At 41.7% G+C, this 20,167-nt stretch overlaps 1 protein-coding gene across 1 annotated transcript in view; it reads left to right on the top strand.

The window, feature by feature from the left end:
• The window catches only part of LOC127438065 (low-density lipoprotein receptor-related protein 1B-like), a 308,837-nt gene extending 292,402 nt beyond the window's left edge, over positions 1 to 16,435 (top strand). The window contains exons 86-91 of the mRNA XM_051693349.1: positions 4,462 to 4,575; positions 5,865 to 5,941; positions 12,561 to 12,651; positions 13,331 to 13,481; positions 15,687 to 15,791; positions 16,055 to 16,435. Coding sequence (XP_051549309.1) covers positions 4,462 to 4,575; positions 5,865 to 5,941; positions 12,561 to 12,651; positions 13,331 to 13,481; positions 15,687 to 15,791; positions 16,055 to 16,195 — 679 coding nt within the window. The 3' untranslated portion in view covers positions 16,196 to 16,435. The remainder of the gene's footprint in view (positions 1 to 4,461; positions 4,576 to 5,864; positions 5,942 to 12,560; positions 12,652 to 13,330; positions 13,482 to 15,686; positions 15,792 to 16,054) is intronic.
• The last annotated feature ends 3,732 nt before the right edge of the window (positions 16,436 to 20,167 follow it).

The raw sequence follows: 20,167 nt of genomic DNA, 5'->3' as shown, positions 1-20,167 counted from the left end.
CAGTGTGTTCTCTCTCAAATGGCGCTGGGAAGCCCTTGAATTATTTTTTTGTTTCAGTGAAATATTAGAACAAACCAATTGATTATACTTCCCAGTGCTACAGAGGACGTCCTGGAAGAGTATGCTCAGTTTGCGCATCTCTGTGCGTGCTCAATAAACTCTATAGCCTCTACAGACATTTTAACAAGAACAAGTACATGAGTAAAGTATCTAACCTGATGCCAGTCCTTTAATAAATGCATCATTCATTCTGCGTGGCACTTCATCCTTGGAAATAAGGGGCATTCAAAACTCCCGTTGAACTCTGCCAGTGGATGATACTGATGGCGGCAGCACAGAATGCACTAGTGGAGATGATGCACTATGAATAGTGGCTGTATGTGATAGCGGCACCAGTGCCCAGAATATGAGTTTCATATAATTTCTCCATAGTGGGCATAGTTCTGTTCTACTTCTAAAATCTCTCACGGGCCGCATCAGAGCAGTTGGAGGGCCGCAAATTGCCCACGGGCCGGACTTTGGACACCCCTGGCATATGTAATGGCCAGCATCATCCAGTCACTGCCAACCATATTAAAATAAAAATTTGCATGAAAAATTCTGAATCTATGTACTGTTTACCATTGTCTCATGTCTGCCAAACATGTTGAGTGGTCCAAACATCATCTGCAGCCTGAAACTGAACTTTTGACTGTATGTTAGGATTGAATGCAACTGACTGCATAGGAAAGCTATAGGATTCTCTCTTGCTCCCTTTCTCCCTAAGTAGGGAATGACAACCTCCAATGTGCTGTCTGTCTGCACTGGTCTCATAACAGTTTAAAATGCACCTTATTTTCATTCTAACTCCTTATAAAAAGCCTCTGAAAGCAAAAGTTTTCCAGTTTTTGGATGCATCTATTGATTCCCATTGTGATAATGCACAGTGAATATAGGATATTTTAAGGAAAATGAGCATATAGTCCACGTACGTGGTCATTGTGTTTAACAGCGTGCCGTTTCGCAATAAATCACTGAAATTTTTAAAAGAGCATATCGGATGAAACTAGACACTACTCTTTTTACTCAAACAGGTTTCAATGTAAAAACGTAATGAGGTTTTGTTGCTATTTCTCCCAAAGACAAACTCAGCTGAGATTGGCGCCATGTTGTTTTGTCACATGACTTGGTGCGTTGAAAGTTTAACCCTTTAATGACAGCCTAGAGTCTCCTGAACTGAGAGCAGTCAGTTTAAATGAAATTAAATTATGCTAAGCCTATAGCGAAGCCAAAACGTAATGTCCACGCATGGACATGGGGTCTCAGAAGGTTAAGTTCCATAAAGTATTGACTTTTCCAAAATGTTCGATTGGATGATTGTTTTCTTAGTAGGCAAGTTTAAAACACTCGTTTTAGCAGAGAGAATTATTGACAGGTGAGTATGCAGTCCGTGACATATTGGGGCGGATTAGTGTTTTCACATGTGATCACATGCGTTTCAGACTACCTCCAAATGTGGTTTTAGTGAAACAAAACTTTATGGACGTGTACACCGTATTTAGCATTTTTCACTTGTGATACCATTGCCCAAAATGGATGTTAATACCAGGTGTAAAACAGGGTCTAAATTATGACTATTTTATATATGTAGAATTCAGGAGGGCAAAAACCGCAAAAGTGGAGAATATAGCCTCTTTAAGGGGGCTGAAAGAGAAATATGAACCCATTTGAAGCTGAATCTTTTTCCACTGATAGCGGTATACTCTGAATCCATTTTACCTACAATGACAGAAATAGATTTGTCTTTTGAACAAACACCACCATTGCTTGAAATATCTGTAAGGGAATAGAGAAACTGAGAGGTGAACAGCAAAAGAGAGAGAGACAAAGTAGTAGAGTCATTGTTCACAGTGTGTGTTTGATGACAGATATTATGGGACTGAATATGGCAGTGGATGCGCTCTTTCTTTCTGCCTGAAGAGTTTGTCTAGCTTTCACCGTCCACTTCCACATACAATAAACTCTACTAGACTATATTTTCACCTGTCTGTCACCTTAATGCTTACACTTTCAAGAAGAATAAGGCAATTTTTGGAAAGGAATAGTAGCTTACATCTTACTGAATACTGAACAGTATACTGCCAACTGTTGTTGTATTTTTTTTTAATAGAAAGTGAAACAAACGCCCCAGTTGCTTTCCTTCCTTTGCGTATTATTGAAGAAGATTTTGTTGAAGATGGACTCAAATCTCTGAAAGGGTTTTACTGTGACCCTAAAGTCTTCATATCGAGTTCCTCTTCATCTTTAGTCACCATTGACAGTCTGACAATGGCATTGTGCCCTTCAGGAACTAATCAATTTGCATGCAGATGACTCAGTCTTGTATGTTTCCTTTGTCGTCAGAGGTGAATGGTTGGTAATGATGACGGGCAGGTGGTGACCAGACGTTCAGAGATTACCTGTAAAAATAAGGGTATGAACAACAAGACAATGTGCGTCCTGTTCATATAGGCCTACTTGACTTCACATCACTCCATCAAAAACTTCTTTGTCCTTTGTTTTTCCTTCACTTTTTCATTTGCTTTCTCAAGCAGCATTTCATAAGAGCTTTTTCAATGGATGAGATGCGCTTGCAATTTCAGTCTCCAGAGATGCTCTTTATTGTGTATTAAATGAGTGTGTCCATGTATGCGTGTGGTTTGCATCACTTGAAAAGTAGACTTTGATTTGAATAATTCCTGCAAGACATGCTATAAACAGAGTTAAAAATAAAGATCTGCCTTTGTCTTGCATGCAGATGACCTTGTGCAGACCACAGAAGTGAGTTTGTCTTGTATAGCAGGAGGGCTTGGCAATATCTTGAATATTTACTGTAGATTCACAATGATTTTGTTTGCGAAACAATATTAAGCATTATAATTATTGTTATATTTGTGTGTCAAATTGACAGGTTCGTTTTACGCCTTATTTTCTTGCGAAGCTACATTTAAGTAACATTAAGCTATATGTTAAACATACAGTTATTTTAGTAGGGTCTCTGGAAACCCCAGTTGTAAAAAAAATAGCAATAAAGTTGAAATCTGAAAAAAATAAAATAATAATTGTGAAATACCTCTTTTGAACAAGCAGTTTCAGTGAATTAGTTCAAAACACAGATGCACAGGCTTTATAACTATGTATTGTTAAGTTGGTCCATACACTTAAATTATTATTATTATTATTTTAATTTTTTTTATCAATACACCAATGAGCCAAAACATTATGACCACCTGTCTAATATGCTGTTGGTCCTCCGTGTGCCGCCAAAACAGTGCCGACCTGCCAAGGCATGGACTCTGCAAGACCCCTGAAGGTGTCCTGTGGTATCTGGCACCAAGATATTAGCAGCAGATCCTTCCAAGTCCTGTAAGTTGCGAGGTGGAGCCGCCGTGGATCGGAATTGTTAGTCCAGCACATCCCACAGATGCTCAATCGGATTGTGATCTGGGCAATTTGGAGGCCAGGGCAACACCTTGAACTCTTCATTATGTTCCTCAAACCATTCCTAAACAATGTGTGTAGTGTGGCAGGGTGCATTATCCTGCTGAAAGAGGCCACAGCCATCAGGGAATACCATTGCCATGAAGGAGTGTACCTGGGCTGCAACAGTGTTTAGGTAGGTAGCGTGTGTCAAATTGATTTCCACATGAACTGCCGGACACATTAGTCTTCCACTGCTCCAAGGTCCAGTTCCGACACTTGCATGCCCATTGTAGGCGCTTTCAAAGACAGGGGTCATCATGGGCACTCTGACCGGTCTGCAGCTACTCAGCCCCATACGCAGTTTGGTGTAAAACATTCCTCCCGTAACCGTCATTAAAATATTTGTGACTTGTGCCAAAGTAGACCTTCTGTCGGTTCGAACCAGTTTCGTTGCCCTCTCGTGCTGATGAGCCTTGGGCGCCCAACACCCTGTCGCCAGTTTGTGGTTTGTCCCTCCTCGGACCACTGTTGGTAGGTACTCACCAAGGCTGACCGGGAGCACACCACAAGCCTTGATGTTTCAGAGATGCTTTGACCCAGTCATCTGGCCATAGGTATTTGGCCTTTGTCAAAGTCGCTCAAGTCTTTAATCCTGCCCATTTCTCCTGCTATCAAGATGTTGACTACAAGAACAGATTGTTTGCTTAACATCTAATCTACTCAGACCTTGAAGTGTGGCCTTGTTGGGAGATGATCAACTTTATTCGCTTCACAGTGGTCATAATGTTTTTGCTCATCAGTGTATATCATATATAGGTTATTTGAAATGTTAACTTGATGGGTATCATAACATACTGCTTGCACAGTTGCATATGGCCAATGAACTGTATACAACAATGCCGTTATCTTCATTTAAGTCTTTGCTGTTATCACATTTAGCAGTATGTATGTGTGTTTCAGACCTCTTTTTCTTTCTATGTTCTTCACGTCTTTCTTTTCGTCTCGTTGCGTTCTCCTCAGTTGCCCATCCGAGTTTAAAAGCCAGAGGTGTGACGAGAGAGCTAACCCTTGTGATCACTACTGTCAGAACCAGGGCATTTGTTCCCTCACCGCCTATAACAAACCCCACTGCAAGTAGGTCCTCATGCTTTATTCAACTTCCAGAACATTCCTGAACATTCCCATGATTCCATCCACTGCGTTCCCGCATGGCCGTAAATGCCGCCAACGCACAAACATCGCTAACTGTCGCGCACTCCAAGAGTACGTTTCACGAGCACTGCATTCCGCTTTTTTGGACACGCTCCCATTTCTCCGCACCATGCCGTAGGTATGCGTTTCTCAGTGTGTGTTTCATTTGTATGTTTGACATGATTGGAATTGTTTAATATGCATAGGTAATTACAACCTTGCACATGTGGAGGACAACTTCTCTTTGATTTGTTCTTTTATTATCCATTATTTATCTTCTTCTGCTTTGACGTTCATAAATTCCATTATTCGTTATTTTTCAATCTTGCTTCTCTCTTTGTTGTTTTATTCTGCTTTTTCTCATTGGACATTAATTTAAAGTGCTATCTCTCATTCTTTTGTCCATCAGCACCCTCTGTGCGACAGATTGGTTGTTATAAAGGAATAACTTACCCAAAATGAAAATTCTGTCATTATTTACTCAACCTGTATGATGTTATTTTTTTCTGTAGAAGGCATAAGGAATATTTGAAGGATCATTATGCTGCTCTTTTTCATAAAATTACTCTTCAAAATGATCATGGCTTTCAAGCTACAAAAAGGGAAATAAATGAATAAATAAATAAAGCATAAATAAAATAAATAAATAATAAAAATAAAAAAACACAAATGACAGAATTTCATTTTTGGGTGAACTATACCTTTAAAGCTTTGTTTATGTTTAAGTGGTCAATTCAATTAACTTTATCTATAGCACGATGTTTCCACCACAGTATATTCTGAATGCTCTCTGTCACCTCTTTCAGACAGCTATACATTCACATGCACTCTCCTGCAGGAAATAGAATCCTTGTCCACAGAAAATTTGATTAAATGTTGTACGCACAGTTTCATTCCCACCACCTTCTTTCATAAGCGCATAATCTCTCATGTCCGGGGATTTCTGTTCTGGATGCATGCTGTTTGGATTCAGGAAGTCACATGTCACACAGACACACATTGTATGTGTCTTAAGTAAAAAATTATTTATCCTTTCAGCTAGACTGTTTTCCTCTCCTTATGATGCATTCTGTGTTTATCATATAATAATGGAAAAGTAGAGTGATAAACCTATGTGCCAAATGTGGTCATTTAAAACTTCTATTTGTATACATTTAATCCAAAACTGTAAAAAAATGTTACTGCATATACCTGCTATTTCTCACTTATATTTGTTGTTTCTCTATTCACAGGTGCTCTGGGAACTGGTCAGGTACACAGTGCGAGAGACCGGCTACCAAGACCGGTCGTTCAGAAAACGTCAGTGGGAGTGAGTGTCTTAATCTTGTTAACAAATAGTAAATCTTAAAATTGACTCATGCAATGGATATGACAAAGAAAACAATTAGAGAATCATTGTAATGATACAATATTTATTTTTGACAAGTTTGCTGCCTGAAGATTGTCACTAACCTTAAATTCAACATGAAACAGGATGCATAACCCATTGTGGGAGCCTGACATTTTTGATACATGATATTACGTGGTTCCTTACACATATCATGTCAGTTCCGAGGTTAAATGGCCACTGTGTGGCGTTAAAAGTGAGTTTAATTTTCTCCCAAATAAATTAGGTTTTTAACTCTTTAAGCTCGGATAGGCCTGTTGGTGGGCCTGCCAAGAAAAAAATAATAATTATGAAAATATGAATAACTACAGTCTTGTCCAACACAAAATAGGAATTGTTTTAAAGCTTAGATGCTCTACTTTACAATGCACCTAGGCATTATTAACAAAAGTGAACAAGTGCTTTAAAATTTGCAGACAAATCAAAAGTGTTCAGTTTTGATCATCATTTATTAATAATTTAGCACTGCACATGTTATTGCAATCAGTAAATCATCAAACTGATCAAATAGCCATGTGTCATAATATGCTATCTGGCTAAAACACATTAGCTTTCGTGGATCAGATGACTTCATCGGAAATGATGTAATACATTGTCCAGTATCATGGAACGCTAAACCAATCTTATTAGGATTGAGATCGCTGCAACCAGAGGTGGAAATCATCCAAATATGGGCAGAGAAGATCGATCACTGTAATGTGGCCACCACTAGATGATGCCAAGTACATGACACAGACTCAATGATGAGTCAAATGACACAGAATGGAACTGAATGAGATCTCGTTACCCATGCCTGCATGCTTTGGAGAGAAAGTATACCTTTAGTCATTGTTGTATTTGCATGTATAAGTAGTTCCTATGTACAATTATTGTTTAAATAGTTTGGAGATGCTTTAGCACATTTGGAGACTTGGAGACTCCAGCCTCTCCTGCAGGAAGGAAAGCACTGACCCGACTGCGCATCTCTGAGTTTCTTCAGCTCGGGAAGAACACCAATTTGCAAACCGACGCCACTTCAGGGTATAAAGCTGCCTCTATAAAGAAGGTCCTTCCTCAGGGGAATTCGCCAGGGAGGGGCTGTCATGAGGAGTGTGAGGTCTGAGAACCAAGTCTGGGTGGGCCAATACGGGGCCACGAGGGTGACCTGCTCCTCATCCTCCCTGACCTTGCACAGGGTCTGTGTAAGTAGGCTCACTGGGGGGAACGCATACTTGCGCAGCCCCCGGGGCCAGCTGTGTGCCAGCGCATCTGGGCTGAGGGGGGCCCCCGTCGGAGAATACCAGATGGGGCAGTGGGAGGTTTCTCGGGAGGCAAATAGGTCTACTTGTGCTTTGCTGAACCGACTCCAAATCAGCTGGACCACGTGGGGGTGGAGTCTCCACTCTCCCCTGAGCGTCATCTGCCACAACAGTGCGTCTGCTGTGGCGTTGAGGTTGCCCGGGATGTGAGTGGTCCGCAGTGACCTCAGTCACCGCTGACTCCATAGGAGGAGACGGTGGGCGAGTTGTGACATGCGACGTGAGCGTAAGTCGCCTTGGTGATTTATATACGCTACTGTCACTGTGTTGTCCGTCCGGACCAACACATGCTTGTCCCGGATCAATGGAAAAAGCCTCCGCAGTGCGAGCAATACTGCCAGCAACTCGAGGCAGTTGATGTGCCAACACAGTCGCGGTCCTGTCTAGAAGCCAGCGGCTGCATGCCCATTGCACACAGGTCCATTTCTCCAAAGGCGACCCCTAGTGTCACTACATTGACACAACGTCGAGTGAGTGACAGAAGGGGAAACTGTGGCATACAAATCTTTTTTCAAAATGTACGTTTAACAAAGTGTTTCTATGAGGCCTCAGTTTTATGCTTAGACGATTTGTATTCTGTATTGTCGTTCAGTAGAGAACAGACAGCTTTACTTGCCCTTATGTCTGATTCCCTCCAAAGCCTTTTTTTCTTGTTGTCAACTATGAGACGGTTCTGTCATTTCATTTGTGCAGTGTGAGAGCTGATATTTGAGGACGTATCTCACCATGGCATTTTAGCTACTGCAAATGTCTAGCTGTGTTTGCTATGAGAGGTTAGCAGTTAGCGGCATCACAGAACAACTCACAAGAGTCCTTGATGTCATCTATGATTGCAAAGATCTATGATTTTTTTTGAGTTTTCTGATTCCACTTGTGGAAACATCAGTATCGGAATAATATTCCTCTTTAATTGACCTTCTTTGTAAAAATATATGCTAACCATAAAAATCATAGATCTTTGCAATCATAGATGACATCAAGGACTCTTGTGAGTTGTTCTCAAATCAAATCAAATCAAATCACTTTATTGTCACACAGCCATATACACAAGTGCAATGGTGTGTGAAATTCTTGGGTGCAGTTCCGATCAACACACAGTCTCAGTCGTGACAGTGATGAGACATATACCAATTTACAATAACATCAAATTAACACAGCACAATTTAAACATCTGATATACACATAATTACACTCAACAATATACAAATAATTACATACACTGTACAGTATACAATACGGACTATATAGATACACATTATTCAATAAAAATAAAAAATAAAAATATATAAAAAAGTATATATAGAATGTACAGTATTGTACTGTATTGACATTCAGGCTGTCGGTTGATAGTCAGTTGTTAAGAGAGAATATAATATAATAATAATATAATTTATGACAGTCCGTTGTGAGATATAAGAGTAAGGGTAATAAAGTGCAGTGCTGATGTATTTTGATCGTGGGAGATCAAGAGTTCAGAAGTCTGATTGCTTGGGGGAAGAAGCTATCATGGAGTCGGCTGGTGTGGGTCCTGGTGCTGTGATACCACCTACCTGATGGTAGCAGTGAGAACAGCCCATGGCTCGGGTGGCTGGAGTCTCTGATGATCCTCCGAGCTTTTTTCACACACGCCTTGTATATATTTCCTGGAGGGAGGGAAGCTCACCTCCGATGATGTGTCTGGCAGTTCGCACCACCCTTTGCAGTGCTTTGTGGTTGTGGGCTGTGCTATTGCCGTACCAGGCGGAGATGCAGCCAGTCAGGATGCTCTCTACCGTGCAGGTGTAGAACCGTGTGAGGATGTGGCAGTGCATTCCAAACTTCCTCAGCCGTCTCAGGAAGAAGAGGCGCTGATGAACCTTCTTCACAATGACTTCAGTGTGGATGGACCATGTGAGTTCCTCAGTGATGTGGACACCCAGGAACTTGAAGCTGCTGACTCTCTCCACTGGTGCTCCATTGATGGTGATGGGACTGTGTTCTCTGTCTTTTCTTCTGAAGTCCACCACAAGCTCCTTTGTCTTACTGACGCTGAGGGAGAGGTTGTGCTCCTGACACCAGTGTGTCAGAGTGTGCGCCTCCTCTCTGTAGGCTGTTTCATCATTGTCAGTGATCAGACCTACCACCGTCGTGTCATCAGCAAACTTAATAATGGCATTGGAGCTATGTGTTGCCACACAGTCATGTGCGTACAAGGAATACAGTAGTGGGCTGAGAACACAGCCCTGCGGGGCTCCAGTGTTGAGGGTCAGTGATGAGGAGATGTTGCTGCCTATTCTAACCACCTGGCATCTGCTTGACAGGAAGTCCAGGATCCAGCTGCACAGCGAGCTGTTTAAGCCCAGAGCCCGTAGTTTCTCATCTAGCTTGGAGGGCACTATGGTGTTGAATGCTGAGCTGTAGTCTACAAACAGCATTCTCACATAAGTGTTCTTTTTTTCCAGGTGGGAGAGAGCAGTGTGTATTGTAGATGCAATGGCATCATCAGTGGAGCAGTTGTTGCAGTAAGCAAACTGCAGTGGGTCAAGAGAGAGAGGCAGCACAGAGCAGATGTAATCTCTGATTAGTCTCTCAAAGCATTTGCTGATGATGGGGGTCAGAGCAACAGGACGCCAGTCATTTAAGCAAGTTATTTTTGATTGTTTTGGAACAGGCACAATTGTAGATGTTTTAAAGCATGTGGGGACTACAGACAAAGAGAGGGAAAGGTTGAAAATGTCCATAAAAACACCAGCCAGCTGGTTCGCGCACGCTCTGATGATGCGGCCCGGAATGCCGTCTGGGCCCGCGGCTTTGCGGATATTCACCCGTCGGAAGGATCAGGTTACATCTGCTCAGAGACACTCTCAGAGACAGAGAGTGAACTAACCTCTGTAGCTTCAGCCGCGAGAGCTCTCTCCGCGAGGGTGGTATTATTTCCCTCGAAACGAGCATAAAAAGTATTTAGCTCATCCGGGAAAGAGGCAGCGGTGTTCGTGGCGGAGTTTTTATTCCCTTTAAAGTCCGTGTTGATGTTAATTCCCTGCCACATGCTTCTAGAGTTGGTGGTGTTAAACTGTCCTTCAGTCTTGCTCCTGTACTGGCGTTTTGCGGTTCTGATAGTTTTTCGGAGGGCATAACTGGCTTGTTTATGCTCCTCTGCATTCCCGGAATTAAAAGCGGAGGTCCGCACATTAAGTGCCGCACGAACATCATTATTTATCCATGGTTTCTGATTCGGATAGATCTGTATTGTTCTGGTCGGCACCACCTCCTCTACGCACATTCTGATGAAACACATTACGCTATCAGCATAAAGCTCGATGTCGTCATCAGAGGCGGACCGGAACATCTCCCAGAACACTGATCAAAACAGTCTTGTAGCGTAGAATCTGATTGGTCCGACCAGCACTGGATCGTTCTGAGGTTGGGTGCTTCCTGTTTCAGTTTCTGCCTGTAAGCGGGCAGAAGCAGAATGGAAGAGTGGACCGATTTGCCAAATGGTGGGCGGGGGAGGGATTTGTAGCCATCCCGGAAGATAGAATTGCAATGGTCCAAAACCCGGTCCCCTCGTGTGTTGAAACTAATGTGCTGGTGGTATTTTGGTGCGACTGATTTTAAACTGGCTTTATTAAAGTCCCCGGTTACAATGAACACAGCCTCAGGGTGCGCAGTTTCCTGCTTGCTTATAATCCCGTACAGTTCCTTGAGTGCCCGGTCTGTGTCGGCTTGTGGGTGAATGTACACAGCTGTGATAATGACCGCTGTGAATTCCCTCGGTAGCCAGAATGGTCGACACAGAAGCATAAGAAATTCCAGATCAGGAGAGCAGAAAGACTTGATAGAATGTACGTTCCTCTGATCACACCAGGATTTGTTGATCATAAAACATACACCACCTCCTCTGCTTTTACCTGAGAGGTCTTTCGCTCTGTCCGCTCGGTGCATGGAGAACCCCGCAGGTTCAATGGCTGAGTCTGGAATCTACGCAGACATCCAAGTTTCCGTAAGGCAGATAATGCAGCAGTCCCTTGTATCTCGTTGGAAAGAGATCTGCGCTTTCAGCTCGCAGAGCTTGTTATCCAGAGACTGAACATTTGCTAGTAGAATACTGGGTAGCGGGGGTCGATTTGCGCGGCGTCTTACTCTGATGAGAACGCCGGCTCTGTTTCCCCTTTTCCTTTTGCGTTTCCGCGGCCGTGCTGCCCAGACAAGGGGCTCCGCTTGCGTGTTTGTAAACAGCGGGTCGGCATTGAGAAATTTGAAGTCCGGTTTACGGTGTGAAATTGCTGAACCAATGTCCAGAAGTGTTTGTCTGTCGTAGACAATAAGGCAGACAACATCCAAGACAAAAAACATAAAAATTGTGAACAAAACAAACAAAACACTACTATGTTGTGTCGGAGTTCACAACGCAGCAGCCATACTCGGCGCCATCTTGAGTCCATACCGATTTTTACAAAGAAGGTCAATTAAAGAGGAATATTATTCCGATACTGATGTTTCCACAAGTGGAATCGGTAAACAAATATTGTAAAGATTATGGTAATAAAACTTACAGATTTTAGATAAAAGTTTGAAAATCTTCCATTGACATTCAAAATATTTCCAACAGCGATGATGTCATTGTAATATTTGCTTACTGAATTACAGTTGGTCTTCTTTCTTGTGTGTATTTGCATTATGTTTTTCTTTTTTTTTTAACCATCTAAAGCAGTCTTTATGAGCCGCTCAGACTGAACGCATTCTTGCTTTGAAAAAAGCTAGATGCAACACAATGAACAAAACACAAAAAACAGTCTCGAGACACATTTTTAAAAATTAAAGTTCTTTTAATTTGACACAGCTTCATAAAAATGCAGTGCTTGTGCGTCCAGAGACTATACAAACAGTGAGATTCGGCGCAAAAGTAAAAAAAAAACATCTAGCGCATGTTTGCATAGAAATACAATTGAAAAACAAAACAGACGGACGCAAAAACACGTTTGGTGTGTTGCGTTGATTCTTGCACAGAGATGACAGCAAACAAGGCTTTCGTTCATTGTCATGGCAGTATTACTAAAACCTAAACATATGTAAAACTAACACTGTTCTTTAGCTGCCTGTCAAGCACTGATATTTCCTTCAGGAAAATGCAAAACGAGTTACATAAGTACATGTGGTTCATTCATAATACTCAATACTTATGTTAATGCACTCTTACATAAACACTGTAATACAAAGTAAATATTAATGCTTTGTTTGTGTTTTTTTTTTTTTTTTTTCAGGAAGTATTGCCATAATAGTGCCTCTAGTTCTTCTTGTGAGCATCATTACCGCTGTTACGGTGGGGCTCCTTATTTGCAAAAGATGTCAAAGGTAAACTTATAAACTGATCTGTTATAGACCGTGCAATTGCACATGTAATTTGTTGATATTACCTCAGAGAATCTCTGAGACTAGCTCTGCTTCATCAGATATTCTTAGACGTATTGTGCAAAAGTTTTAGGCACTTGTGAAAATTTGCATAGTGAGGATTTCTTCAAAAATAATGCAATAAATAGTTTTCATTGATCAATTAATGTCATACAAAGTCCGGTAAACATAAAAAAATAGCTAAATCAATATTTGGTTTGACCACCTTTGCATTCAAAATAGCACCAATTCTCCTACGTACACCTGGACACAGTTTTTCTTGTTTTTTGGCAGATAGGATGTTCCAAGCTTCTTGGACAATATGCCACAGTTCTTCTATCTATTTAGGTTGTCTCAATTGCTTCTGTCTCTTCATGTAATCCCCGACTGACTCGAAGTTCAGTGATGGGCACTGTGGGGGCCATGCCATCTGTTGCAGGGCTCCCTGTTCTTCTATTTTATTCTAATCTATTTGCAAAAGAAATGTTTGTCTAAAATTTATATTTCCCATTGACACACTAAAACTGAAGATATAAATAACCATCTTAAGACAAATGTTTTGTGAAACATATGTGCCTAAGACTTTTGCTCAGTACTGTATCTACAAACATAATTTACATGATTATACGTAATCTCGTTCCAGAGGTAAACAGGTTCAACGGCAGCCCATGCTGAATGGTGGCTTGAATGTAGAGATCAGAAATCCGTCCTATAACATGTACGAAGTTGACCACGACAATCACATAGACGTTGGAAGCTTTCTGCACCCCAGCTTTACCCTTGACCCTCATAAGGTACAAAAAGAGTATGAATTCTATCTCTGGTATCACCTTCTGGACTTAAATGACATCAGTGGCATGATGGTTAATGTCTAATTTGATTAAGTATTTCTTTATCGTTGGAATTTAGCATAAACGTCTATAGTACATGAAACTAGTTTAGCCAGTTTAATTGGTTGTTGACAAGGACCAATTGTTATCAAAATCCATGATGGTTTTGTCGAATGAGCGGCCGGTGTATTCTCATTCTCATAAATCGTTGTAAAACAATTCTTGCGTAAATTGTCGCATTCAAGTTGTCAATTCAATGCAACAATTAAAGTAAGATTGTTTTTACAAGCGATTTGCACGGAAATTTGTTCACCATTTCATTAATGAGGGCCAATAAGAGTAAGAGTAAAGACCTGTTGAGACCAAGTCCAATCATACTAAACAACACAAAAGTATTACATTTTCACAAACGTTTTTTGAACAAAAACATTCGCAACTGATGCTGCTATTTCGTAATTCTCTTAAAATACGCTTGGATGCCAGAATGAACTGGACAATTAGTAGGATCTTTCTGGTCTTATAAGGATATTTCTTGGCATTGAGCCAAAATCCCACAAGGATATTTATTCTTTATAGCACTTAGAGATTTGCACCGATTTCTTTGCCTCAGCAGATTGACTGTGATAAAATCAAAAAAGATTAGCCATTTTAGTTTTAGACTCTTGCATTACAATAATATAATATCATTACCTTTGCCCTCTATGTTTTGCTAACCCTTTATATGCAATTTGAGTTGCAACCATAAATCCCCAAATTATGTTGGCAAGGGATATGCATGAAGCCGAATACCTTATTCGGAAAGGCACGAATAATGACTTCAAAACGAATAACGAATTCATCCAATACAAAAATATCTGATCATCCAGTGAGCACAGGTATTAAGCAATATTTTAAATAAACAAATCCAAAATTACAAAGCAATGATGAGTCTGGGAAGTCAATATTACTATAGTGTAAACCTTATGAATGAAAATGCACATGGTGTGATTTCAAGTTCTTTGGATGGCCACATTCTTGACTCTGTTTTAGTCTCTGTTAATCGTCTCAGAAATCGAATCTTGTCAAGAGTTACATTAACTAAGATACTATATCATACACATTTTCCACTTCTTAAAATGTCTGTTAACACATTAACACCAACTGTTGCACACAATTTACACGTAAGGATCCATAAACCAACCTGATCGTGATGTTGAATTCCTTACCAGAGAAGTGATGATTTTATAGCAGAGCTCGTCTGTCCGTCTCTTTAAGCTGACCACATTTATATCCACATCACCAATTAAGGTAAAAGCCTTTATTCCCAAACAGTTTAAATTTTCCATAGAGGTTTAAATACCTGTAAATCTATTCAGAATATTCCTGCACATGCACGGAGGATTGCAGAGAAATCAAAACATGTGAATTTTTCCCACTTTTTTCTTCTAGAAATGTATAGAGGCTCGCTCTTGCTATTTATTCCACTGTATTTCGCTAATTCAACACATGCAATTTAACTAAATATTTATGTCCTCCACATTATGTTAAAATATATGCACACAAAATAAGCCTCAAGTGTAGCCTAACATAAAACTGTCTGATATAAATTTACGGTGATTTCACCTGTTTGTAGGCTTAATAAATTTTTTAGATTAATTTTTAACACATTATAGACATAAACCAAAATTATTTTTCAGCAGATATTAATGTAAAAAATACTAGGAGAAACCAAAGCTAAAAACACATTCCACAGTAAATGTAGCCTACATATCCAGCTTCATTTGGTGAGAAAAAATAAAGAATATATTAATAATATAATTCAATAGTAATAATAATAATTATTATTATAATCAGTAATAATAATAATAATTAAATATACCTATCCGAGGCATATTTTATATACAGACACTATAAATGTAAGAGAGTTACATTTTGAAATGAGTTTTGAGACTCTTCCGGTTTAAGCCACGCCCACATCCAGATTTGTACAGATAATTTTGTCATAGTAATGGATACAAATACAGATAATTTTGTCATAGTAACGGATACAAATACAGATACAGATAATGGCTACGCTGCACACCCCTAATGTTGGCTAATTTATTATTTTATTTGCTTTTTGTTTATACTGTACTGCATTGGTGCTTAACAGCTAAATCTTGTGTTGCAATGTTTCATTTTGTTTTTCAGGGCTGGTGTGTAAAGTCGAGTGACTCTCGCAATTTACCCAGACAACCTTTATCAGCACACACTCTACCTATCCAGAATGTTCCAATGGAACTCATTCCAGGACAGGTGAATTTGGACCTCTGGCTTTCCTTTTTCCACTAAGGAATTCCACCAAGGAATTCCAATAAAGAATTCTTCTGCCAAGTAAAATACAGTAGTTCATTACCATAACTGTAGAAGTTTGCAGCTACCAAGTAATGGAGCAACTTGTCACATTAATATAGAATGTGCGGTCACAGGTGTTTGTTTATTAATTTATTTGTTTGCAAAGGTTTCTAGTGCAGGTCATCCAATCAGAATTATCTGTTTTTGTCATTTTGTTTTTCCAGGCCATGAACTATTCAAACCCTATCTACTCAAAGATGTACCATCACGGACAGCACTGTCGAAAGCCAGTCATCAACCTTGACATGAGGCGTGAACTACACCCAAAGAGACTGGAAACGGCAATTCAAGAAACGGCGGCGTGACCTAGCTTTTTCACAATCTGCTTCTTTTTTATAAAGATCTGTATAAAATGTACAAAGAGACGAAAATAAACTTTTTATGTCCAGCCAGGTTAAGTCATCTGTTTTTGCTTGTCACCTCATTTTCTGTCCCACATAAATGTGCCATTAGGATATTGTTTAAATAACATTTTGTTTTGTTTTGTTTCGTTTTACAATTGTTTTTGCAAAAACAAAAAATGAAATGAAAAACAAACATTCAAAGCTGCTCTTTATATACATTTAAAGACATTAAATACAGTTTTATATAGGTTTATTTGCATACACAATATATATATATATATATATATATATATATATATATATATATATATATATATATATATATATATATATATATATATGTTTTTCCTTTTGGTGTCCGCCAATGCCTAGATATTCCCAAGTTGCCTCTTACATTTAGCAGTGTTAGAAAAAGAGAGACACCTATTTAATAAATGCACAAATGCGCACATTGCACAGAATTTAATTTTTATATATGTTGTATTGATTCTGCATATATGTTTCCCATATTTTGATGTTTAAGTTGACCAGTGTTGCTAAATGATTTAAATATGCAGAGTCAAAACCGAAAGTGAAACCAACCCACTATGGTTTCATGTGAATATATCTTTTTGATATTACATTAAGATATCTTTCAGCACTTACAGGGACAATAAAATGCATTTTATTTCACAGAGATTCACTTTTACTGTGTATGTTATGCCATGTTTTAAAAAAGAATTCTCTGTGCAAATGTACACAACTACAGGAAGACAAGAAAGTTTTATAATTTTATAGTTGATTTGTACATTCAGTTTGCTTGTACTTTCTGGGAATGTATTAAATGTAGAACTTTTATACTAAAAAAAAAAAGAAAAAGTATACAGTATATTGGCCCGTCTTCACTTTGGGTTGCAACTAAAGTGTTTTTTTAATTATAAATCCTGTAATAATTCAAAAGCTTGATATTGATCTGAGCAATCGCAAAGTTTGCTACTGTGTTAAGGGTGTTTAGAGGAAACGGTTTAAATATGTTATTTAAATACACACATATAGATACGCCTAATGTGATTTTGGACCAAGAACTATGAAATAAAATGTTTTTTCTTGTGATTTAAAATGTGCAACAGTTGTTACTTAGAAATGCACAACGTTTACACAGCTAGTTTCATAATACAGCTTATTTGCAAGTATAAACATACAAACAAAAGTCTTTCATTGTTACGTGTAATAATTATGTATTCTTTCTTGTTCCCTATCTGTCACTCACTCGACGTTGTGTCGATGTAGTGACACTAGGGGTCACTCTTGAGAGCCCGAGACACCTCTGGTCTTTGATAAAAGGCCATTGAAAATTGGCGAGTGGTATTATAAACCGGACATACGGGTATAGAAGGAGCTGGTATGCAACCACTCATTTAGATTTTCTCTTCAGAGCCGAACGGTCATGCTCACTGAGCTGAATTCCCACACCTGTTCATTCACCTCTGCTGGATCTGACGGCGCATTTCAGCGGCTTCTCCCTCCTCTGCACTGGTGCACTGCAGAGAATGCCCCTGGGCACTTCAGCAGAAATAAAAGAGTATATTTCTCTAAAAGAGTATATTTCTCTAAAAGAGCGGCACACACGGAACATCTTTTTAAAGACGTGTCTTTTTAAAGATGCCTTTCCGATTGTGTGTTATTCCTGGTTGCGCTCATTATCTCTCGCCTTCTGACGGTCACGATCGCTGTCTTTCGTGTCTGGGCACTGCTCATGTGGAGACAGCATTCATGGATGGTCATCTACTCATTGCGAGGACATTTCCATGGCAACGATGCGGTCGCGGCTCACCTTCGTAAGAAAGCAAGCCACCCCAGAGGCTCCCCGCCTCTGTCCTTTTACCCACGGGTATGAGGCCAGTGCGGCTAGCACTGGGGGCGATTTGGGGACCCCAATGGGACCACCTCTGCCGAGTATCCCCCCGCGGACTTCCCATTCCCCAGCACGCTCGTCTGCCCCGATCGGGCTTCCGGATGAGTCCGCCGGCTCGTCTCATGGCGAGTTCGACCTCTTATTCGGAGCCCGCGAAAGTGATGAGCTCTCGAGCGCAGTATCGGAGAGCGGGCTTGTCCAGTCGGACGTGGAAGCCTCAGCTGGGCTCCTCCCTTCGGGGACGATTGCCCAGTCACAGGCTGACACAGAGATGATGACATACTTTCCCGGGCAGACACGAGCATCGGCTAGAGTGGAACCCTCCACTCTTCCCTGAACCCTTGCAGCTCAATGATTGGTTCCTGGGCTCGTTTCTTTCTTCCCGGAAGTGCATGAAGAGCTGACAAGGTCGTGGGAGGCACTTTTTTACTGCCTGGTCCCGATCTTTTCAGCCTCCCCGCCCTCACTACCCTCGGTGGTGGGGCGGCCAAGGGCTATTCGGCAATTCCCCGGTGGATAAAGGTGCTCGCTGTGCACCTATGCCCGCAGAGTGCCGCCACCTGGCACGGGTGCCCAAAGCCCCCGTCCAAGGCCTGTAGGTTTACGTCATCTCTGACGGCCATGGCCTATGGTGCCGCTGGACAAGCCACTTCCGCCCTGCACGCCATTGCTCCTGCAAGTCCGCCAAGGCACTAAAGAAACTGCACGAGGGTAGTTCCGCCCCGGGATTGATGCAGGAACTGCGCTCGGCGACCGACCTCGCTCTCTGAGCAACGGAGGTCACGGCGCGGTCTCTCGGGCGGACGATGTCCACATTAGTGGTCCAGGAGCGCCACCTTTGGCTCAACCTGGTCGAGATGGGTGAGGCCGACAGGACACGGTTCTATTCGACATGGCCTATTCGGCAACAACATCAAGGACTTTGCCCAGCAGTTCTCGACGGTGGAGCAGTAGACGGAGGCTATCCGGTATATCCTGCCCCGGTGCAGCTCAAGATCCTGCACCCCGTCTACTCATTACCAAGGGCGTCCCCCTGCGGTGACTGCACCCTTTGACCCAGCCCCGGTGTAGAGCCCACCACAGGAAGCAGACGCCACCCATCTCGCGGCCGCCAAGAACCCATGAAAGGCTTCAAGTGCCCTTGAGACGGGCGACCCAGGGACGACGAAACCCGCTGCTCTGGAACTGGTAAGCAGATCTCTCCATCCCCCGGTCGAAGGCCGGGAGAAGAATCTTTTTGTTACCTTTTGCATTTGATTGCGCTGCATGCCCAAGTGACTGCAGTACCCAAGAGTTCAGCAACAGCGGTTTCCATGTTCCCTGGGTCATGTATCCAGTGTGCATGGCCGTCATCACGACCACCGTCCACCACTCTATTTGGCAGGTTTGGCGCCTCAGCGGCGGTCTCCCGCCCCTGAGCACCCAGCTGTGGCACAAATCTGCCCCCGATGTGACAGTCTCCACGGGTCACAAGGACAGGCCTCTTCCTCCCCCATCCCAGGCTGTTCCGTGGGTGGTCACAAGGAGCCAGGTAAGTGCTTTGATGTCCCTAGACTCAGCACGGACACGACATGGTGTGGCACCTCGAGCTCCACCCTGCTGCGAGGCCCAACCTGCCGATACGTCCAACGATGTTGTTCTTTTGGTCCCCCTTGCGTGGGACTTGGACATGTGGCTAGCATTTTCCAGTCCATCACAATGGCTGGTCCGGACCGTCCGACTCGGCTACGCAATTCAGTTCGCCAGGTGTCTGCCCAGGTTCAGCGGTATCCACTTCACCTTGATGAAGGACGAAAACGCTGCTACCTTGCGCATGGAGATCGCTACCCTCCTACGGAAGGGTGCGATAGAACCTGTTCCTCCGGCCAAGATGAAGAAGGGGTTTTTCAGCCCCTACTTCATCATACCGAAAAAAGGGAGTGGGTTGCGGCCAATCTTGGACCTGCGAGTACTGAACCGGGCTTTACACAGACTCCCGTTCAAGATGCTGACGCAAAAATGCATTCTGGCGAGCGTCCGGCATCAAGATTGCTTCACGG

Source organism: Myxocyprinus asiaticus, chromosome 49 (assembly GCF_019703515.2).
Source record: "Myxocyprinus asiaticus isolate MX2 ecotype Aquarium Trade chromosome 49, UBuf_Myxa_2, whole genome shotgun sequence".
NCBI classification, from domain to species: Eukaryota; Metazoa; Chordata; class Actinopteri; order Cypriniformes; family Catostomidae; genus Myxocyprinus; species Myxocyprinus asiaticus.
This window is presented reverse-complemented; position numbering and strand designations above follow the sequence as displayed.